This window comes from Apteryx rowi, unplaced genomic scaffold (assembly GCF_003343035.1).
Source record: "Apteryx rowi isolate R43461 unplaced genomic scaffold, aptRow1 scaffold_38, whole genome shotgun sequence".
Lineage (NCBI taxonomy): Eukaryota > Metazoa > Chordata > Aves > Apterygiformes > Apterygidae > Apteryx > Apteryx rowi.
This window is the reverse complement of record NW_020450307.1, coordinates 2,893,202-2,917,073: the sequence shown is the minus strand read 5'-3', so window position 1 is coordinate 2,917,073 and position 23,872 is coordinate 2,893,202. Positions and strand designations below refer to the sequence as shown.

At 49.5% G+C, this 23,872-nt stretch overlaps 1 protein-coding gene across 1 annotated transcript in view; it reads right to left on the bottom strand.

The window, feature by feature from the left end:
* SAMD11 (sterile alpha motif domain containing 11) overlaps positions 1-23,872 on the bottom strand; it is a 130,465-nt gene that overhangs the window by 27,230 nt on the left and 79,363 nt on the right. Inside the window, exons 5-6 of the mRNA XM_026074004.1 lie at positions 10,559-10,651; positions 4,363-4,527 (exon numbers count right to left, since the gene is read on the bottom strand). Coding sequence (XP_025929789.1) covers positions 4,363-4,527; positions 10,559-10,651 — 258 coding nt within the window. The remainder of the gene's footprint in view (positions 1-4,362; positions 4,528-10,558; positions 10,652-23,872) is intronic.

Here is a 23,872-nt window from a genome sequence, read left to right as displayed (position 1 = left end):
GATGCCAGCGGCACCGGCCTTCCCCCGCCTCGGGACCACCCGGCCCCCCTGCCAGGCCAGCCCGGAGCACTGTCCTAGGCGTGCCGAGAGCCCCCGGCCGGCTGCGGCCCTCGCCCGAGCGAGGGGGGACGGCTGGCCCCAGCACGGCTCTGCCCCAGACCAGGAAAGGGCTGGACCGCAGAGCGGAGGGYGACGGGGTGCACCAAGGGGCCCCCTCCAGCCTCAGGCACAGCACTTTGGTAAGAGCGCAGGCTGCAGGGCGGAAGAGAGATGCTCCAGGGACAAGGCGATGCTAGTACCACAGCATACTATTCCACTTGCCTTCCCCCAAGAACACCACAGGTGGACAGACCCATGAGAAGGTCAAGTGACACGGACACAAGTACCAGTTGCACTGAAAGAGGCTTTTTCCAGCGTGCTACTCTTTTGCAGCTAAGCATCTGGAGTCCCCTGTTTATTTGAGGACACCTGATACACAACTCGCTTGATAATCCCACAGCAAAACCTCTGCTGCGATTCGCATGACACACAGGAAATGCAGACACACAGACGCACACTTACAGGAAACCTCCTTCATGCACTCACTCTGCAAAGGGAAACAAAACACAGCCGGGAGGGGAGGGGAGGGAGAGGAAGATTTATCTTAATGAGCAAACCTTGGTCAGGATCAACTTGTATACTGCGATTTCAAAGCACTCCGCATGCACTAGCATATTAGTCCTCCCCTGGCAACCGACTCATAAGGCAAAGTCAACGCAAGAGTGCTGCACAACCCTGGCAGTGACAGACTTGCCCTCTCCCTGCTTTCCTTTACCAGCACGCTATTTTCCTTCTGGTTCTGGAGTTCCCAGCCATGCATGCTCCCATTAACCACATGACACGTCCAACCCGGTTTGAACCCCACCAATCCCCAATTTTTGGGGTGGTCAGGGCTGAAGCCCTGTGGTGGGACAGCAAGTTGGGATGGAAATGCCGTCACAGCTGCTATTTGTGTTGTCAATAAGCAGGACTTTGGTCCTTGAATGTTTCTAGCCACGTTCATGTGCACGCACCAGTCCCCCAAATGAGGGAACAAACATCAAAATGATCTACAATTTTGAACTGCAAAGATATGTAAGAGAGAGTGAAACAACAAACCCCATTAGATCACATAAAAAGCCTAGAGAAATCTCCAAGCCAGGGACCATGCACCTTCGATGTTTATAAATTAATTATCTGAAAAACCCAGGTCACTCCTTATTGCCACAGCGCCTGTAATTTAGAAGTCTGGCATGCAGCCAATTCCAGAAGCTGCATTGATCCTGAATGACCGCAACAACCCCCYGCACGCACACCCTCTCGGCTCCTCTTTCCCTCCCTCCTTCCCTGCCTCCTCGCACAGCCCCCCCCTCCGAGGATCTGTTATTTACAATCCTGCACTCTGACAGTTGGGAAATCAGCTTGATTGACAGGGGGACGCTGGCGGATGGAGGTTCCAGGCACGGAGACAGACTGAATTCAGAATGCGGGATGAATGCCACTGGGAGAAGGGGGACGGAGAAGGGGGGGAGAAAAGCAATTAAAAAAAAAAGATTTTTAAATTATTAACATTTTTTAAATTATTAATGTTATTGGTGCCTCCATGTGAGCCCRCAGATAAACTGCGCTTTGTACTGGCACTAATAATTTATAGCCCAACCAGAGCCCTGTGGTGGGGAGACGATCCAAAATACACTAAGTTCTGTCTTGTCAACGTTACACAAGAGAGTCTGCCTGTGCAGACTCCTTTTCTCCCTCTTCCCACCCCAAAACCTCAGCGTGACCCCTCCCCCAGCAAATGCTGAGGAGACAAATTAATCATAATCATAAAAAATACGTCAGGCTTTTAATGTAATGAGCTACTTTACTCATTACACGGGGGGAGAAGGGGGCGATACCAGCTGTTATGCAGCACACGCTCTGCCTGGATGTACATGTCCTGCATGTCCCCCGGCCATCCGGCACCCGGGTTAAGTGGCACACCACGACGTGTATTACTATACAGGTACATATAGCACGTTTTGTACGGAGTACATGCTCTGTCGTACTCAACATGGTCTACACAGACCAGTGTCTATGGATATTCAGCATTTGCATGTCTGATACATCACCCTTTTGCGCATGATGCATGTKATATACTGTCCTTTCGTGTACTGTGCTTGCGGTCACTGCATGGATGTGTGGAAACCCCAGCCCTACAGTGCATGCCGCTGCCCCATACCTAGTGCTGTACTTGCAGGAGCTCTGCACCTCTTTGTAAATGCGTGGGGCAGCTGAACACCACGTAGAGAGGCATGTGCCACGTTCGCTACAGCGTGTGTCAGCATACGTTTACGCCATGCCTTTGCTGATGAGCAAATCCTTACCCTACAGCAAAACGGATCGCTTTCCTACCCCCAGAGACGCCAATCAAATCAGAGTGGAAGGGAAGACAGCCTCTTCATTAGCCTAACAAGAAGCCCTGGGGATTTACACTCCAGACTGGAGATTCTCCTCCAGYTCTTGCCGGATGCTTTGCTGATGCTGCTCGTGCTCCTTCTCTGGAGCCAGCYCTCCAGGGCCTCGGGTAGGAAGCAGCACAGGGGGCACAAATTCTTGCACTGCACCAGTTTTCAGTGGTGCTCCAACCCTCTGCTTCCAAGACTGGAAGAGTGTCAGCTCTTCTTTTGGCCCTGCTCAGCCCAATCCAGACAGCTCAGTCACTTAGCCCACCCTTCTGCAGCCTCTCCTGCATCCGAGGGCTCAGGGCTTTTTACTCTGGCCAAAGCCGAGCCTGTGCTTTGTTCGCCTGAGGGAAGGCAGGGTGTCCGCACGGGCTGAGGACTGTCGGGCATGTGCAGGGATGCAAGCGGCTCCGGTGCTCCGCAGAGCGGTTCCCAAGGTGGCTCCCGTAACTGCCTGGTGCCCCCTTTAGGCACTACATGGGATCCTGCAGCYGAGCTGGATTTAGCCATGCTTCCTCCACAATCGAGGGCAAAACCTATCAGCAGTTCTCCAGTTCAGGCAGGAACCAGTAGATCCTGGTACCGCAAGCACTTCTCCCCTCAGGACACCACTCAAGCCCCAGGACAAGGCAGCAGCATGGGACAAAAGCATCCGCTAATGTGGAGGCTGCTTCAGGACTAGGTTTTGGGTTTTCCCCTCTTTGCATTCACGGAACTGCACAAACGTCAGCCCCTTTTAGAAAGTAAAATGGCAGCAGGTTCTCTTGAGCAYAGATATCAGTGCAGAAATGCTCCTGCGCCGCTAAAGCCCAGAAACAGCAGACAGGCAGGTATCATGGAGCTGTAAAAGCACAACATGCGGTGCACACAACAGGCCCCAGTTCAAGAAGGACCAGGGGCTCCCTCAGCTATCTGTAGCGCACAGCTCAGCATCAGAGAACTGCACCACCCTGAAGAGGTCTGGGGACAATTTGTTATTGCTTGAAGCTGCTACCCACAGGTCCTTATGGCAATGCCCTGATGAAACCCTCATCACRTGAGCGTATACTGCGTATAGAAGAGGTTCTCTCCCTTTCAGCAAGTCCTCCCTCACTTTTCCATGGCAGATCTGATTTCAACCAGTGAAGGATCAGATTAATCCTTGGTGATGTAAATACAGTTACTTTCAGCAGATGATACCTGATACTATGGATGAACCTGTCCCACTGACTTCAGCATTGGTCTGCTGAGCTGTCTTTACAGCACCTTTCGTTCACCTGCATATTGTAGTAGTCCCTAAAAACACAGGGCATTTAATTCTCACAAAGGTGAAAGGTCATTAACATCAGCTCACATCATGTCTGCCTGTAGCAACTTCTGCACAAACTTTCAAAATCTAACATTATCAATGCTCAACCAAATCCYGCAACATCATCTTGCTGCTTCAGAYCTCATCAGCAAAWGGCCTACACCGCAAAGCTTCCCTGCATTAAACCAACACTCTTTCCCCTTGCTYCACACTGTGATCCAAACGAGACTTATTCTGGGGTTTCTGAACATTTAGACTGACACGAACTCTTGAAACAAAGGAAGAAAAGGACCCCCCCTCCATTGCAAAATACACAGCAGCAATGCTGCAGCTAATTCACTGCAGTAAACAGACGCTGAGCCCCCACAGGTAACTACAGAAGGCATCGTCATTTACAGACGACTGAGAATAGATGCACGCACAGACACGGTAGGACCAAGGGTCTGTAGGTCCCCCCTAGCACCATCTGTATTCCCTGCATGATAGACACGTGACACTGCAGCCCATACATCCTCCGCACACACACACACACAGGAGTTAAGCAAAGTCTTACAAGACTCTCATTAAGTGGCATATGCAGCCCCTTGTCTTCCCATCCGTAAAGGCCTGTACCTCCATGGCTGGGCACTGCCATGCTGTTAGCCAGCTGGTAGAGACGCTGCTGCTGCTGCTCTTCAAACGTGCTGTGTTCATTCAGTGCTGACATCATGCGTCTGTAGTGCTCCTCTGGGGTCATCTGAGTCACCGAGTCCTCAAGCAGAGGTGTGTGGGAGTTTTCTGAAGAGCAGAAAGATTTGGGKTTTTTTTCCACAAAAAAATACTATAGGCAATCAGAGGTACATGGACAGGGCAAAAGAATCAGAAAAGAGGGGCGGAGGCAGTTAGCACAATCTCCCACAACTATCTCGTACACACTGAACTTGATGTACCAAGCTGCCAAACCCAGCTATCTTCATGGTCTGAGATGTACCGCTATATGGAGCGAATACACACCCACCACTCACTAAACCTCCAAATGTGCAAACCATTTATATACAGAAARGCGCCACAGAGCACACCAGTGCACGCATACACACACAAGTTTTCCCTTGCGTCTAGCACAGACATATACGCTTTAGCCTAAACAATAAACCAAGAACTCATGAACCTTTTTTTTTTTTTTAAGCCCAAAGCATTGCATTACGATGACACAAAATTGCAGGCAAGCTCATTATCCCAACAGGGGCAAAGAGGACAGGAAGGCTGAAAGACTTAACTGCATTCTCCCCCTTTCACCTTAGGGGATGCAAGTTCTTTTTTCAACTAATACCTAAGCAGACAAGCAGCTCTCCCCTCCATGTTTCCAACACGGCTCAGAGCAGACAGCTAGAGACACAATAACGTGACCTGTCACTAGAGAGATGTTCAAGCACCTACTGCAGGTGATGCCAAGAACTGCACGACAGACAGCGATGACAGTGCACCCGACAGCCCACCTCTCGGAGGGAAGTCACGGAAGCAGGCTGTTTCAGATCCGTGTATACGGCTAGGCACCCTGTGGCCGTTACAATTACGCCCAGCGTCCCTTCCTTTCCATCTTCCCRGCGTGACTGCACGGTGCAGGACTGAGGCTCGCTGAGGAACGAAGGCCCTGCCTGCTCCCTGGGCACTAAGGATCCCAAACTAGCAACCAGGGAGAGAAAACCACAGCAGCTCTGTGTTTACTGTAAGCAGAACTCAGAGTAATTACCGTTTCTCCGCCTTGGCGGTTGCAGCTCTAACACTATTTTATCGTGGATCTTCCCCACAGGCAAAACCTTTTCATTACTCGCAGAGGAACTCCCAATAACTATTTAAACAGGCAGAAGGGGAGGGAGGCAGCGGTGAGGGCTCACGCTACGCTACAGTCACAAGACCCCCTTACGGCACGCRCCCCAGATTCTCGCTTCTTAATCCACCTCGTTTCTCAGTCTGAGTCCTTCAGGCCCATGGCAGGTGGCTGCGCGGCCAGGATGGCTCCAAAGTCAAGGCGGCAGCTCTCAGCACAGGCCACTTATTTTACACCAGGGTCAGCACTGCAATGAACGTGCACGCACTGGACACCTCGCTGGGAAAAGAGCTTTGGATCTCTCTCAGGTGAGAAAGGGGCCCCAAGCCAGCTATGACAAAGTCCGCAGCAAAAACAAGTGCTCTCCGAGGGACTTTGGTCCCTCCAGCGCAGGTCAGCAGCAGATCTCAGCAAGGATTCTCACTCACCCTAGCAATTCATGGCTGTATCTGCAATCACTGATATCACTGATGCCCACCGCAGTGACACACGTCTGTATCTTAGGGTGCCCAGACCTCCTGTGCACTCGCAGGTTCGCAGCCTGCTTCAGGCTAGCAGGCATCAGGAGCCGGACCCCCACCCTGTGCTGTGTGCATCACTTACAAACCTGACCCGGAGCAGGAAGGCTGGATGATGTACTGTGTCCCCCCGGATACCCATGCCAGCACCAACCGCTTCAGTTCTCTTCTGACGATCTTAACCAAAGGTCTAAGAAACAAAGCYGTATGCCACAGTCCCGACTTAGGAAAAATCAATGAGTTGGTTTTTTTTTTCCACAGCTGCGTCATTAGAGAGAAAAAAAGCAGGGGGAGGGGAGTTAATAACGCTGAATTACCATAAGCTCTATCCGATCAGCCTCAGAGCAGATTCCAGGTCCAAAGAGGGGGGAGACTGGGGGTGGCAAGGGCAGGCTAAGAGGAAGGAGGAGTCTGCAGAGAAAGGCTGGATTTCCACACTTAAAACTTGAAGATTTCACATGACTCAGCCAGCGATAATTCCAGCTCTGCTGAAGCTTTTCTGTCTGCTTTTGTCATTACCGGGGTAATGCGGGAGACTGATCTCGCCAAATCTCTTCCAGCCGCCAGGTGTGAAAGGGACCGCGGCCCGGCGGCTCGCAAGGCGCTCGGAGCCGAGGCGGCGTCCGCCTCCGCCGCCCTCGGCGTGCCTCCCCGCCGCGGCTCCCCGCGCCTCCTCGCCGCTCCACCAACACCGCAGCGCCCGGAGGAGGCGTTTTGCAAAACCACGTCTTGGGCAGTCCCCCAGGGCACAGAGGGCCTGTACCTGCTCCCACCACTTTCACCCGTGTGGGCTTGGGGGGCAGTGAGGCTGCTGCCAACTTCAGTTTTAGCAGGAATGGGACCAAATATTGTCTCCTAATTGGACAGTTGCCAAATCAAACAAGACGTGGATCCAGACAGCCCCTGCTCCCAGCAAAAATTGACAGAGGCTGGATCTGAATTGCTCAGCTGCAGTCCAGCTCCAGTTCTGCTCTACTTCATTAACCAAAGCTGCAGTAAGATTTTGTTTTGTTTTAAATGATCTACAATAGCAAAGAAAAAAGAATGGTAGAAAGAGCAGCGTATGAGGTCATCAGCCCACCCCAGAGGGCCAGCGCAACATTGTTCCCTACCGTGGATTTTCCAGCACTTAGTCCAGCCTAGTTTTAAATCTTCCCAAGTGATGAGGCTTCTACCAGATTTATTTTTCAGCAGTTCAAATAGGAACAGAAATATTCTTACTGATTTTCTCTTTTCGCAATCTTCAGTTTTATTCCATGTCTCAAGGTATCGCAGAAACAGATCTCCAGACATGCTGTTGCCACGGGAGTGAGGGTTTTCACTTGGGGAATTGTCTCCCAGGGAGAAAGCTTCCTCCGTGACCTGCCAGCGCAGCCCTCGCTCGGAGCCTCCGATACGCTCGCATTTCCATATTAGACGCGAGAACGTTCTGCTCCGTTTGACAGCAGCGCTGGCGCGGCCCTGCTTCCACCGAGATAGGGCGCTCCTTTGATCTCGGGCGCGCAGGCTGCGAGCGCTGGGGAGGGGGGAAGGGAAGGTTACCGCTTCCCTGCTGGAAGGGCTTCCAGCCCTACAGGTGTTTTTTCACTCCGTCGGGGAGAGGGAGTGATTTACTCGGCTGCCTCCGTTCTCCTCGCCTCGTCAGGCGCGGCGGCGGCGCGAGATGCGCCGCGGGGTCACTTCTGCTCTTCTGAAGGCTGCTCTGGAGACAACGCGGCCGTGCCCCGGGCAGGAGCTGTATCCAGGGCCAGCAGGGGAAGGGAAGAGGGAGCCTCCCCGCCCTGGGCTGAACGCCTCCGCGGAGGAGCGGCGCCCGGCGAGGCACAGCGCGAGGGCAGGGGGAAAGGAGGGGTGCGCCGCGGGCAGACCCCAGGCAAGACCTGCCTCCTACCGGCGCGTGGCCTGGGGCTGCAGAGGCTCCCCATGAAACTCCAGCCAGCCCTCCTTTCCCTTTCCACTTCGAAACCCCAAACTGCGCTTACAACCCCTGGGCCCCAGCCACGCACAGGGCTCTAGCGCAGGTTCAGGCAGTTACAGCACCGCTCTGCACCAGCGGTTCCCAAATTCCAGGCAGCTAATCACCAGGGTCCCGGGATGCTCGAAGAGGGCTTGTCAAGCAAGAGACCCTTCTGTTTCCAACCACCACCTCGCAGCACAGAGCTGGGAACACAGGGATCGTTCTCCTCTGTCCCTCCGCAGCGCCGGTACCACGGGAACGCTGCCTGGCTGCCAGCAGGACGGGAAGTCACCTAGGAGCTCTCAGCTGCAAGATGCTCTCAGCTGTTTGGGGCTCAAGACACAGAAACACCAGCTTTAGCCCTGCCTCCCCCCCTTCTCACGGCGGGGGGGTAGATAAAGGCCTCAAAAGCATACGAGATTCTGCCCGTGTTCCCCTCCCTCTCGTGAGGGTGTGCTGGCACCAGCACAACCCGAGCTTCAAACACCTGCCACGGTGCTGCAGAGAGCAGCCCCATGATTTCACAGAATAAAAAACAGGTAACATGGGGATTATAGAAAGGTCCAGCTTGGAAATTCCATGCCATCTCACACTGCTTTAAAGGGTAGGGAAGGCTTTCTGAGAAAAAAAGTGGGAGCAGAAAATGAAAGTTCGCTTTTATTCAGGGCTTCCGGGGAACACCTCTCCAAATGAGTCAGGGGAATCCGAGTCATTCAGAGCTAAAAAGCAGGATTTAAACCCCAAGTGCACTGGGCAAAGCCAAGGGTTGTTTCTTATCTGCCTCACGCTGCCTTCAACCCACTCAAGTAAACAAAAATGGTGGCAAGGACAGGGGAAAGGAACAGAATGGGATGGCTAGACCCTGCTGCTCCAATGGCAAAAACACTGATTTRTGCAAGTCTGGGCCCTTTACTAGGGTGAATCCAAAAACAATAGTTTGGTTTCAGACAGCGTGATTAACGTTTCACCCATTCTCAGCCAGGCCACATAGGTTGCTGTTACCCGAATTCATTTTCTAAGTATGGACTTTTATGGACCAGGTGATCTTTAAAGGTTCCTTCCAACCTCAACCGTTCTGTATGCATCGTCTTGGAATTACCAAGAACATGGACCAGCAGAAACAGGAAAGCAGACAGCAGGTGCATCGACTGTGTTAAAGGAGTCCTATGCTCCTATATAACAAATGCATTTCAGAATCCAGGGAAGCATCCCGCTGGAACACACCTGTACATCTGCTAGAAACTTTGACAATAACAGGAAAAGGACAGATGAATAATTCAAGGAAAACAGGCAAAGAGTAGTAGTATATAGCGTACCTCTTCACACCTTTCAGAAAAGCCCAGTAAAAAAACCAAGGTGCTCCTAATTGGAATAATTAGTTAACAGGCACAAGAGGATTATGTGAAAGAAAAAGTCTAGTATGTTCTTAGGTAGTGTTAGCAGCATTATACAAAGTGACACTAGTATTCAACATCCTTTCAAAACATGTTGCCTTTCAGATCATGATTTGGGGGCAAGGAGTCAGGAACCGACTATACAAAGGAACATAACGTAAAGTTAGGATGTAATACAAGACCCTGCAATAAATCTTATGTATCATGATACGGGTACTTATTTTAAGAAAACTTCAGGACAAACTGCTGCATACAACTGCCCTTTGGGATTCCCTGGACTGGTTAATAGAGTATATACCTTGAAGAGTCTCAGCTGCTGGACTCCAAACCCATGAAACAGGATCTAGCTTCAGGCAGCCAGCCTGCTTTCTTTTTTTCTTTTCTTTTCTTTTTTTTTTTAAGAGGACAAAAGAGTGCAGGTTAGGCAACAGTGATCGAGGTGGGCACTATTGACAGCTAATTAGTTTGAACTTAACAACAAAGCCTCTAAGTGAACGGCCTGCAAAACCTCATTTGCGCAACCTCGGAGACAAACTCATTAACTGCAGGCTCCATTACCCACTCCACTTCACCGGTCGTAAAGAAAGTTTTAAAATCATGTTTATAGGAAGGAACCATAAAACAAATCAGGAGGTTAAAAAAAACTCTAAAAAAAGAAACCTTCTGCAGATTCCATCTCTATAGGAACAGTGCCATAAATGCATACAGAACAACTAGGCAGCCTTATTCTCCCTGCTAAGCTTCCCTTYTTCCTTTTAAAGGAACAGATGCCAACATGATAAGCCTGCGTATATTTTTTATATTAAACATCTAATCAAGACATTCTGCCTGAAAAGTAGAAACACCCCTAAGATCTACCTCAAAAGCTGCAGCTTGCTTTATAAATCATAATATAATTATTCTAATTAAGAGGCAAATCCCTGCCTGCACTACAAGCTTCTCTCCGATTAGATAAAGAAAGCACAGTGCACTGGTAGCCTTCCTCATGCACCCTCGGAGCCGGATACTTAGAGCTCCCACACCRCAGCCTCTTGCGACCCTCCCTTCACTCCCTCCCTCATTTCAATTAAGTTCCACTGTTAAGAAAAGAGGAAAAGGGGAAGGGGATGGGGGAGGGAGAAGCAGCACTTACCCTTCGGGGACTCGCTTCGGGCTTTCTTGCTTTCTAAAGGACACTCACTGCTGCTGTTGGGAGAACATACTCTTCTCTTGCCTAAAATTTCATCTAGAAGAGAGACGAGAAACCTGAGTATCAGATAAGGCTGTACTTTCCTCTTTGCAGAATCAACCAGAGAGACTTAGATATTTTGCTTCTCTCACTCATACACAAACACACACACATACATTACAGGCAGAGGAAAAAAAATTAAAGTAAGAAAAATCATCATCTTGAGAGCCTTGATCTGCTTTCCTAATCATGCAGTCCAAAAGCACATAATGACTATTCACACACTGATCAATGCAATGTTTTAAAGCTATAAATTCTGAATCCAGTTGATTTCCGTACTGAGTTTCATCATTTGTTCTGTTGCCTTTTGTCCCCCTGGTGTTTCCACTCCTTTCATGCCCTGATGCAAAGCAACTGGGGGAGAGAAAGAGGAGGAAAAAAACAACACACACACACACACACACACACAAAAAAAAAGCACAACACAGATCTCTGAATCTTCCTACCACACACTCTCTCTCTCGCTCGCTCTCTCCCTCCCTCCCTCTCTCTCTCCTCTTGAAAACCTCAAGGTCCTTAGCAATCTTCCCTCTCTAAATTGTACGGAAACGCTCAAGCCTTTTGCATTAGTGGAGCCCTACAAACCAACACAAAATATCTAATATACAATTACAGCATCCCCAAACAGATTTAAAATCAATATCCTCCCATAATAATGCTGGGGAAACTGAAAGCATGATGTTGCATATGGGCAGGAAGGAAGAGACTGTTTGTCACTGCAAGCATCAAATTCTCATCTATCAAGGGCTTGTTAAAGATGCAGCATTTAAAAAAAAATACTCACAAACAAGTACCATATTTGAGCGAAAATATGTTGCACCTGCCTATGTGTCAATATGCATGCAAAGCTTCTGCAATTTGCCCAATGTGTGTTAGTCAAGAAAGGTTACAAAACCCCTCGGTGCTATTTATCAGAGCAACAAAATTGTTTCTGTTCCAGGTGACATTTTAAGCCAAGCAACTGTCCTTCATACTCAGAGTCACTCCACATTACTTCAAATTCAGCTAAGCAAGCCCAGGTTCCTGCCTTGGCATTGTATTCATCAAGACATCCAGGATACGGATCTGGAGCTGACACAGTCTGAGCAGTGCCGAGAACAGACAGCTAAGGTGCGGAGGCAGAGCCTGCCAGGCAATGCCTTTATGCAAAGAGCAGTTCTGGAACTCTGCAAAGTTGCAAGTGGCATTTCAAGGTTTTAAAGAGCACAAGCTGCCTCCGATCTTATCTTGCCATGACCTTGTCACCCAGGCTGTTAACAAAGCTAGCACTCAGAGACAACTGCAGAGGTTTGCAACCGTCCATAAGCAAAAACCAAAGCAAATACAACAAAACAGCAGCAATTGGAAATCAGATGGGAAAGGGTGGACTCAGTCAGTGATAGCACTTAAGTTTTCAAAGTACTTCACATTCCAAGTGTTGAGTCAGCCTTTCAGTTCAATTTGAATTTTATCAACCCTCTTGCCTCAATTTACCCATTAAGTGACTTCTCCAAAGCCACAGGCAGTATCAGCTTGGCAAGCCAGGATGAGAGCTAGGAAGTACCTGGCCACACAGCACAGAGTCACAAGCTGCCTCCCCACGGAACTCTTCATTCTTCATGTCGATTTTCCTTGAAATGTTAGTCTTATGCTGCAAACCCTCAGTGCTGGAGGCCAAGATCATATATCCTTCTCAGAAGTGTTCTCATCCGGGATTTGCGGTTTTGAAACAACAAAGTCCCATTGCTCCGCTTACCCCTCCCAGCCTGGGCAGGAGGCAGCAAAACCCATCAAGGCTTGTTCTTCAAGGCAGAAGAGACTCCATGGAGGAACTGAACAGTGAGGTGTGCCAGTCTGCCGGTCATACCGCAGGGAAAGGTTTGAGCTGTTTCTCAGTCAAGATTTGAACTTGGCCCTTCAGAGACCTCTACATTAGCTTGTTAACCTCTCGGGGGATCTGCAGCATCTTCCTTCCAGCATCTCACATTCATGTTGTACCAAAGCACCAAATCACACACACTGGGTTAGTATTTGTGTTGCCCCCCAGAAGTTTTTACGGCAGTCAGATCATGAAATGAAAATTTTCCTCTCATCTTTGTTAAGGTAAAGTCTTGGGATGTGTCAGAGACTGCCCCTGCCCCTAAAAGTTTGGGGACTAAATTGACATAAAAGATACTAAGCAAGGAAAAAGGAATAATTACCATCAGTAGCCCGAATTGAAGCACAAAGATCTAACAATCTGCCCAAAATTTACAGAGTCAATAGGAAAGCATGAGACTGAACAGCAGTCTTTTGAAATCTAGCCCGGTCTTATAAGCCAGTCCTTCCTCTTCACGTTCCTAGCCGTAAAGCAGGGAAGAGACAAGTGCACAGTTTCATCAGTTACTTACTAACCTCACAGATGCTGGGGTACCACCTAACTGGCAATGTATTTGTACTGCAGGACCAATCCTTTCCTCACTACAACTTAAACCACACGCACAGTTTTGGCATACCACTTGCAGCCGGTGAACACAGACCCTTTTACAGGACCTTATACTCCAGATTCATCCCTCTGTTCCCAAAGGCTGTTCATCCACTCATTCTTTGAACTCACACACAAACAACCAGGACAGGGGCTGAAGGGGTAGGGAAGGGAGCATCCACAGTCCCTCTTCCCCAGACTTCGCAGCAGCAGCAGCAGCAAAACCAAATACGTTTTGCAGATGAGCTGGCAGAGCAGCTTCTGGCTGCCTTACCAACCTTACAGAAGCAGGCTGTGCATTGAGAGTATATTGCTAATCACAGGAAGCCAAATGATAGGCATTTGCTCTGCCCATGCACCTATAAAAGGCAACACCCCACCTTCAGGCAGAAGCATGGGAAGGGAGAGGATCGGCTGGGGGAGGCTGTTTGTTTTTCTTTTAATCCCTGCTTCTGCCTCCTCTCTCCTGCTTTCTACAAGGCATTTCAATTGAAAAGAAGCCAAATCAGGGTAGTTTTTTAATATTAAAGCTGAAAATGAAAGACATTATCAGTAGAACAATAATGTTATGAAGCTAAGCCATGGCAACAACGCAAGAAAGGAGAGCTAGTGCTAGAGGAAGCCCTGAGCATACTGATCACTTTCTGACACCAGCGCAACACAGCCCTGACCACACACACACCCTCCGCCGGGCTCCCAGGGGCCCCAGATACTGCATTACATCCAAGGCTCCCGCCGGCCTGACGATGCAGTGCAGAGAGCAATCCAGAGAACTTTTGGGAAGTGAAGTCAAATGTTTTCCCCGAAGATCCAGCCTGCCCAGAAATCAAAATGAGTTTTATTCCCCTCTGCCCTAGGAAGAGAAAGTCTAGTCCTCACCTGCTGCACTTCTACAGTGAAGAACAACTAGAAACAGACCAGGAAAGTAGGTCAGCTGGAGGAGGACAGCACTTCTGCCCCCACAGAGAAGTATCRCTCACAGGCTTTGCAACCATAAAGGAGAACGAAAGTAGATGTGACACCACAGAGCTAGTCTGGCTAGAAGGAAGGGCAGCGTGGGTTTTGTCTGATCAGAGCCGACTTTGGACAGAATGATTACAGGCCACAGGTAGAAGTGTCACCTCCTGTACTGCCTCTAATCCTGGGTCTCCCAGCACTCTGCGGAGCTGGCAGAGCTTAACAGTCATGTTCACAAATACATCTAAGGATCCCRAGTCTTACCATTGAAGAGGGGACTTGGAAGTCTAAGCCAGCTAGGCCAAATAGAAAACTTATCTCTAGGTTTTCCCAAAGAGCGAGGGACTTTATCTCCACTCATTGCCAGGGAATCTGCAGCAGAGAAGACGCACCAAAGACACCCATTGCATCAACTGCAGGGTGAGAATTCAGCCCATGCGCCAGTGACTGACCACAGGGTTTCACGTGGAGAAGGGAAGCAGAGAGCTATGAGAAGGTCACAAATTTTTTCCCCTCACAATGTTGTTAAATGAGCAGACTACAGGGTGAGTCCCAGTTATGGCTGAGGGACCACACCAAGCTCTTCTTAGTGTAGCACAGTGTTATGCTACAGACACTAATAACAGGAAGAGATCAAGACCTATCTCACACTCCCTATCCATATCATTGGTTTTGCTGTGAAAGCCTCTTGGACCCAGAAGTCTAGAGTAAACACAGAATTGAGCCAAGTTACATGGGAAATCACCCAGGCTCTGATAGCCAACATCTAACAAAGGAAAAAACTCCTTTTTTCGCCCTCTTCCACATTATTTTAAGAGGAGGAAAACATCTTCCCTTGCTCTGAACCCCCTCCCACCAAACTTAAACCCAGGAGACAACAGTTCCCACTGACCAGTTTGAAGTGTCTTGGCAGCATCTCAGTTCATTCAGCTCTCCCCTTTCCTTTGGCACAAATACRCTGCTGCCGGAGGAGCTGCTCTGCTCAAACAGCCCTGGTGCTCCAGTTCTGCTGCTCCAGCCCTGCCGCTCAGTCTGTTCCCGTACTGAACGCGACAGGTTTGCAGGGACCCTAGAGACTTACTTCACTAGTGATGGGCTTGTGCCTTTGCCCTGATTTTAAGAAGCAGCACCAGCTTGCTGAGTCCCAGAAGGCCCAGGGCTGCTCACAACAAAGGTTGGCGTATGAGGGGCCACGCAGTGGCCGCATAGCAACGTGGAGTCTGGCTGCTCTTCGGCTCCATCCTTTGCCAGCAGGAATCAATGGAACAAAGGGAGAGTGAAGCACAAGGTCATGGGAACAACGGGCCATAATTTAACTGAGGGCAGCGAGAACGGAAAAAAACAGTTGGGGGAGCTGGGGGAAGGGAAGCAGTGGGCTTCTGGAACTTGGGATCCTAGAACAATACAGCTGTGTGCCATCCCCTGGGGAAGGGTTAGTTCTAGCAAGGAAGGGAGAGATACTGCTGGAGCTCAGCAAAGCTGACCTCGGAACAACAGCAAAGCAAAGAGAGCATCCTCCACCCAGCACGTCAGCTTAATGGCTTTACGGACATGGCAGGCAGTTGACTTCAAACCTTAGCTATTGCTCTGGGTTATCTCCTTGATCCTTCATGCCCCCACATCTCTGTCTATTGGCTATCATTTAGATTTAGATTGCAAGGGCAGGGCAGGAAGCATCCTTTCACTAGGTGTTATACCAGTCTTACTAGTAAGAATGTTTGAAAAGGCAGAGCAAACTCTGCACTCCTCACTCAGGACTGTCCATAGTCTAAACCAAGGTCTCTGCAAATGTTCAGCTGGAATATCCCTTCCCTAAGCACTACTCTTCAAGCTTCCCTTGACAAGCAACTCTTGGAAACAGGAAGAAAAAAAGGAACAAAGGGGAGCAAGGAATGGGACAAGCTAATGGTCTCTTACTATAAAGCAGGGAGGATGCAACATACCAAGTAGCCAAAGGTTTTCCTCTTTCCTGGTCACTTTGAGAGAACTTGACCTTGGCAGACTTGTCCATTCACTCCTCTCAATAGCAGGCAAGGACTCCAATAGGCAAGAGTCAATGGTTGTCACTCACTGATCTCAACACACTACACAGAAAGCAACACCACAGAGGTAGGCCTCATGTCACTAACTACTTCCTACACGTGGGTTAACTGAGGCCAACATCAAAGTTGTGGGAGCAAGACAGCAGCTGAGTAGAAGGACTCCACATGTATAACAAATCAACCATCCTTTCCTAGGCTTGAGAAGGAGCCTGCATCTCATTTCTCGGCTATAACTACTAGGCCATCTGCCTTTCCTCCTACCATGCAAGCAGTATCCCGCTACTTCCCACCTCCTTGTGCTCATTCAATTTGTCTAGCTAGAGTCCTAAAGGGACTATCCAGTATTTCAGTTCCCAAGGAATGCAAGAGAGGGAGGTGCAGGTTATGCGGGAGCCATCCACCAATCTGTCTGTAATGAGGCTGTTTATTAGAGAAGGTGCACAAACATCCCCTCGTCTCTCAGGTTCCTACAAAATTCATTTTTACAGCATGCACGGAGCCATAAAAAGGTGGTAAATATTCATAGTAAGAAAAACACTCATGGAGAGGATATACTGCATTTAAGAGAGATCTGGATTCATTTTATATGCTGCACAGAGGCTTTTTAGCAACTGCAAACTTGTGAATCCCTGCTCTCTCTCAGGAAAGATTTAAAGAACGAGGCTGGAAGGGTGGGCCGGAAGTTCAGGCCTTCTGGGGACTCCTTCTAGCTCTAGAAGGGAGCGAGTTCTAGTGGGTAGGGCAGGAGGAGGGGGAAGGTTTGTTATATGAGAAGGCTTAACCTCAGTTCCAATAAGGATCACGTGTCTCCTTGAGGGGCCACAACCCTCTCTGGAAGAGGTTGTTTGGCCTCAGTTTATCTATCCAAGAAATTATATCATCATCCCATTCTCGCCATATCAGTTTGAGCAGGAACTGGTATTCACAAAGAGCTTGGAGACAGAGAGAGGAAAAGGGATYTTGGCAAGGCAGAGCACCATCAGGTAAAGCACCCCAACTAGAYGAGGGCCTCTGCATCCCAGTTGCTCTCCCCCTTCCTGTGCTGCTCCCATCGATAAGTCTAGCATCGATGTCTCTTCTTCCCAGCTTTGTACTCTTTGATGACCCTGCCAAACCTGCGATAAAAAGCTATGAAAACTGGCACCTTTCCTGCGACATAGACATCCTCCCTTGGAACTGGGAAGGGTCCCACACCACCCAACCATGCCAAAAAGCAGACATGGCAATGTGGCAGGAAYACCACTCGCATTTCCCAGTGGGGTCCTAGCTGCCGTCTTCCGCGTGTGGCCTGTGCCAGCAACCCGATATTCCTTTCAATGCCCTGGATGGCCACTTCACCTCCTCTGACTGCTCCATGGACAAGCCTCCCAACATCTCTTTAGAAAAGCGCATGCTAAAGATAGTGATTTCTGACAGAGTTGCTGGTCGAACTGTACCCATAGCACCATTTAAATGTCCAATTGCACTCATTCAGTCCCTGAAAAAAAAGGCACTCCTCCAGCCCGTGACAGCTTTGACAGCCAGACTCCTTAATTCCTTTTTCTTATTCCCTTAATCTGTCATCTTTATCAGGCTGGGGAAGTGCCAGGCAGCATGCAGGAGCCCCGGCCCCGATCAATCTCCACATTACAGCTGACAGAATGGTGCTAATAACTTATTGATCTAATGTTTGCCAAGCCCCACYGGGGCTGAAAGGCTGCCATTGATTGGCTTGAGGGAAGGAGCCTCTCAGCTGAGAGCAGAGCGGAAAGCCTTCCAACTGTCTTCTTCCCGAGGAGCTCGGAGATGGAGGGAGGGTAGGAAAGGGAGAGCAGAGAGGAGGACAAGGGAACTTGAGAGGAGAGGAAAAGAAATGAAAAGGAAGAAGGGTGCACGTGTGAGAGGGAGCTTAAGCATGGGAACGGAAGGGGGGAAAAAAAGAGTTTGAGAATGAAAGAAATGGAAGGAAGAGGTCAAAGACAGAGCAGGAAAGAGGAGAAAGCAAACAGAAGGAAATGGAAACAGAAGGGTAACGCAGAGCTGAAAACTTAATAAAACAGGCAGACATCCCTCCTCTTACCCACAGAGAAGGGTTAACAAACTCTTCCCAACCTGGAGCCCTCCACCCTAGGACAGCTGCTCCCAAGTCCGTTCGTGTCTGAGTGTGCAAAGCATGCAGCACAACCGGCTCCCCTGACCAGGTCTGATACCACAAGCTGGTGTTTGGGGACAGGGCATCTGTAGGACAGATTCCTGTTTAATTTATGAGCCGGTTCTCCACAGCCATGCGCTTGCAGCTTAACCCCTGAGCCTCCCTCCCCACCCAGCCCCTTCTGCTCTTCTTTCCACCAAAGAGCCTAATAACCACAGAAAATTATCACGCACGCTTAGCGCTGGGAGAGGGGTTGAGGATCTTTTCTGGGCTCCCACGGGGAAACCTGGGCTCACCTGTACATGCAAAGAGACAGCAGGAGAAAAACACACGMCCTTTCACAAAGGATAGCAATGGCTATCGTCTCCTCTCCCATCCACTCGAGGTCAGCCCAGGACAGGCCGGTTTTTCCAGAGGGTACAGGTGCTGGAGCAGGGCTCTAAGGCAGGGACTGACCCGACAGGGCTTCAGGAAGCGGCAGTCACGGTCACGCACTGCCCTGGCAGGTTCCTCTGCCTCGGGACTCTAACTGCACAGTGCTCACTGCGGTGACGTCCACCTTCCGGCTGGGCTCCTCTAGCTATGCCCATCAGAGAGGCTGGGGCAGCGGCTTAGAAACTGCTCCCTGAGGTCACCATTTGCACRTCTCTTCTCCACAGCTCTCTTTCCCACTGCCACCCCCTTTCTCTCCAGGYRGGCTTCTCCCTCACTTTCACCAGAAACCTCATGAAACTGCTTGGAAGAAACAGGGAGCAGAGCAGCAGCTCAGCGCCTGCTGCCCRGGCATCTAATCCCTGTGCAAGACTTCCAGCTACGTTTGGGGTGGGCGGGGGGTGGGCAGAGCATTGCTCCTGCCGTGCAGCGAGCGCAAAGGCTAGGCTTCGGGGGAGTAAACGCGCAGCACCCAAGCCTGGTAACGCCGAGCTACGCGCACACGCTGGAGCAGGAGCGGCGGCGAAACCTCGGCTCCGAACAAGCGACTTGACTCGGGGCAGAGTCAGGAGCAGCGACTCCCTCCCTCCCTCCCTCCCCGCGCTCCCACCCCGCTGCAAGCAAGAGTGGACAAGTCAGGTGTCACATTACAATCCGTACTGGATTTCTATATATAATATCAGGGAGATGTCACCGCACCAATGATTTGTTTTCAGCTCTTTACTAGCTGCCTGTAAGACACCTGGGAAAGGGGGAGGGGGAAGGGGTTATTTTTGGAAGCAGGAAAATCTTGCTCCTTCTCAAGCTGCAAGAAAAGGATGACAGAGTTGGTGTTYACCTTGGTTGCAAAGCCACAACAYGTACCAGCTGTGAGTTTGGTGGCTSACCCAACTCCCAGAGAAGCGGCTCGCTGTCCTGACCGTGGCCAGCCTGCCCTGTTCACTGCAGGTGCAGAGAAGGCCCAGCTGCTTAAGCTGCACGGGTGAACCCTGCCATGCCGCAGCGCTCCCTTCCTAAAAGTGAGGTAGACGCAGCTTGAAACACAGCACTGACTTTTCCCAAAGGGGCTGGCAGAGGCACCTTACCTGACCCCTCCTGCCACAAGCAGGCTTCAAATCCTGACCAAGAGCAGGGCACTAAACTAACTGCCTTGGCCCCTCCTTCTCCTGCTGACAAAGCCAGGAATAAAACCTTAACGCTCACACCAGTAAAATTCAACACACTAACCTAAGCCACACATGCAGTTGCAGGACGCAGCAAAAGGAAATGCCAAGTGTCCCCATGCTGAGCTTTCCCATTCTTCCTTCATCTCCCAAGACCTCAGTCTGTACCACAAAAGGATGCTGGTCGCCTCCCATCCCAGTGGGCCTCAGAAGAAACAAAAATGAACCTAAAGAGAGAAGAATGAAAGGACAGCCCCCCAGATCCAAGCCAACAGGATGAACGGCAGTGACAGAGCCCAGACCCTCACGCTGCCTAGGTAAGCAACTGTCCTTCACTGCAAAGCATGCACACAGAGGTGGCTGGGCTTACAGCTCCCAGATGCCCATTTGGTGCTGATTTTCTGCTCAATTTAAGGCAGCAATTCAATAAAGGCTGCTGCTTTTCTGTTGTTGTTGCTTTGCTTTGTTAAGTGAAAACATGCCTGCGTTCTAGCTCATTATCACACGCTCAGAAAACAGGCGTTCACTGTGATTCTGTCTCTAATCATTAGCTCTAACATCCCTGATCCCAATTCTTTTTTGCCCCCAATATTAACTCCTCCTTAGCAGATGAAGGCTCTAGGTTTCAGTGTAAAGCCAAACAAAGCCATCGGGAAGCCCCCCATGGCAGGCACACTGAGTTCAGGGCCCAAAGAGAGCAAAACAACTAGTCTGACCAGCTACAGATCCATGCGCGTGAGCTACAACTGCATGCCTTGYCAAGAAAAACTCTGAGACCAGCTTTTACATGTGAATCTGATCACAGAAGGTATTTGAGAAGAGAGAAAGGAGAAATTAGTGTGGGTTTTTTTGCAGGAGAGAAGTGATTTAGGCGCTTGGGAGCAGAACCTAGTGCAAAATACATTTTCAAATCCTAAAGCAGCGTGCAAAGCGCATACGCACATAAGGGAGAAGGCACCGGTACCTTCTCTGTGAGCCATGGTCCCCGCAAGGCCTCTTCCGCCCTCCTCGACTCCGCGCGTGCCCTGGCAGACTGCATTAACCAAACTGGATAGAGGGGATTGGACTTGTTTACAGACACACCACTAGCTGCTTAAAGGGGCTCTAAACCCATGTTTGATGTGCAAACTGCCAGCTTTGCTGCCGCACCTTTGTCAAGCAGCCCTGGCTCCGCTCATCCTCGTGTGCGTGCGCGTCTCTCCCTCGATTAAGATTAAAAGCGCCTTGTGCCATCGTCTGCTCTCAAGGTAAGCTCCTCCGGAGGGCCAGGGCTGCACCCTGCCTGCCGCCTCGCCTTTATCCGATCCATTTGGAAACGACTTTTGTACTCTCATGAGGCTCACCGCCTGCCCTCCCCTACCACACGCACGCTCTCCCCGAGGCATTTCAAGTACTTGCTCACCTTTGCAGGTGTGGTTAAGCCTCTAACAGAATCTCACCAATGCAGGCGGCCTCTCTGTGTTCCCAAGGAAGCAGAGACCCCCATGTGTGTACCTTCCCTTTCCTCCTCTTCTTGGGTTATTATATCCCCATCGTGGCTGCAATTTAATTAGCACCAAGACAAGCATTCTCCAGAACATCACTACATGGGAAAGACACAACAGAAAATCAAGTCTGCAGGGTCAAGAGAGGAGAAAGCATCCAAGTCTCCCAGATAAACTGGCCTGGGAGCTCTGAGAATCACCAAAGCTCGTTCTTCCCAGTAGGCTCCCCGTGTGTTCCCCCCTGCTGCAGTCCTGCAGACTGCCAGCGCTCAGGTGAAGTAGCTCACCTCTCCCTCTCCTGCAAAGGGAGTATCTCTGCCCAAGAGCCAACCCTACCTCTCAGCAACTGGATTAGTTAGCTCTAAATTAAAAAAATAAAAAATAAAATAAAAATCAGGTCCAAAACTGGCCAGAGCAGTAGGAGATACAACTTAGCAGCTGGATAGAAGCCCAATGTAGACATAACCTAGACTTCAAACGAGGAGCTGGATATCATTTTGATCAATGAAGAGCAACAGAGCTGGCAGAGAAGCAAGTGCCCTTCCTTTACTCTACGTTCCCTGATCCTCCAGAAGAATTTACTGCTCTTTAGGTCGGTGTTGGAATTAACAAACATTTGCCCACTTGAAATTTTCATAACTATTTGGTAAACAGACATTTATCCAGGGGTTATAGAAACCAGTGTTCTCTATTTTGCAAGCACAAGCACCTCCAGTCACAGACAGAGGAAGAGAAAGCAGCAGTGGCAGAAATTCGCCACCCTTACAAGTCTAAGAACATGATACTGTAAACGCTCAACCCAGATGAGACGGAAAGAACAGAGTCAGAGGCAAGGAATATGATGGCACAGATGGGTAAATCCTAAACCATAACTAAGATGGATTTCATCAGCCAGTTAAGAATTCAAAGTTACAAACAGGACAGCTCTTCCCTGAAACCCGGGACCCCTGGGACCTAAGGAAATCCAAGTGCATCAGTGATAATAATTGTCATAAATCTGTAGTGCTGCAAAACAGGCCCAACACATGCAAGTCTGCCCCATGATTAAGAGATCTCTATAATATCTTAAGGTCCCCGGTGGACCCAGAGCAGCGAGATACAGCTAACATGCATCAAACACATAAGAATATCTCAATCATTACCACAGCCAACGGTGGCTCTGAAGCCAATCGATAGGGCAATTAGATTTTATCAGCACACGCCTCTCAGCCATGTACTTCTGCTGTCCTTGCAAAAGCCTCAGTTACCCCTGCCAGTTCTGGGGCTCCAGATGTCTTACTGAAAAGCACTGGCTGAAGAGATTTTTGCTTTTTTGTAATTCTTTGCCGTTGGTGGGTTTTGKTTTTTTTTATTTCCTTTAGAGGCCCAATATCAGGGGTCACTTCAAACAAGAGCTAAGCTGTCAGCAATTCTTATCCAGACCCCTTGCTTCGGTACACACACCAGCACGGGGGAAACCCCCGCACAAACCTCTCATACTCTGAATCTCTAGAATTTGGCTTCAACCCACATCTTTCCTACTCTCACAGTGGAAAAACAGAGAGGTCTAGCAGAGAGAGCAGGGAGGACAACACAGTAAACAGAGAGTTCTGTTGTTCAGTCAACATTTATTCTATGATCTTAGGAAAGTTTTGTTTGCCTTTCTGTGCCTTGATCGACTCATGCACCTCTACAATGTACCCAAAATCTGGTGGAAGGCATTACAAACCTTGTCCAACATTTCTGATGAAGCATCACTCTCTGGCAACATAGCAATACCTCCCTTTCCCCCCTTTATCACTGCAGGCTAGCAATAGCACAGCCCTTTCATTTTTGACGATGAACATATTTTCAAAGCATTGTAGCTCTCAGATTTGCTAGTCCTGATTTCTGCAGATGCTAAACTTGTCAACACATCAGTCACTGCACTGGTTTTAATCACACCTAGGTGATCAAACAGATATCATTATCATTTGTCTCTACTAACTCCAGGTTCTTTGYCACTCTGTGGGCCTTGCAAGATCCAAAATTCAGTGACTTCTTTGGTCCCAGCTATCCCAAGCCCCAAGTCTGCATCTCCTCTAGGCTTAGTGTTCCAAACAGTCAGCCCTCCACACCGTCCCAAGGTGGGTTATTAAAYCCTCTGGTCAGGTCCAAACGCTATCCGAGCCTTATGGGGCCCAGCAATTTTCTAAGTTCTTCATCTTCTGCTGTCTCAAACTGAGCTCTTCAGTCTCTCTGTTTCCCAAACTATCATCATCACTACAAAGTGACYTGTTTTCACTTAAAAACTAACTGCAAGTCTTCCAAAGGTAATAACGCCAGCGCTGCTCTTTCAACCACAGGCCTTATATGTTCCAGCAATACAGCGGTCTTTCAAGCCCCTTTTGACCTGAACATCCCCAGCTCTAGCCCGAACCCTGCCTCTAGTCTCACCCATATCCCAGAACTCACAAGAGCACCAGAGGTAACTGTAAGCCATTATCTTCCATTAGTTTCAGTCCCCTTTTGCATTTCAAAGACCATTCAGGATCCAGTAATAATTCTAATTTTCCAGTCCATGCTGTTCTAAACCATAGCACTACCT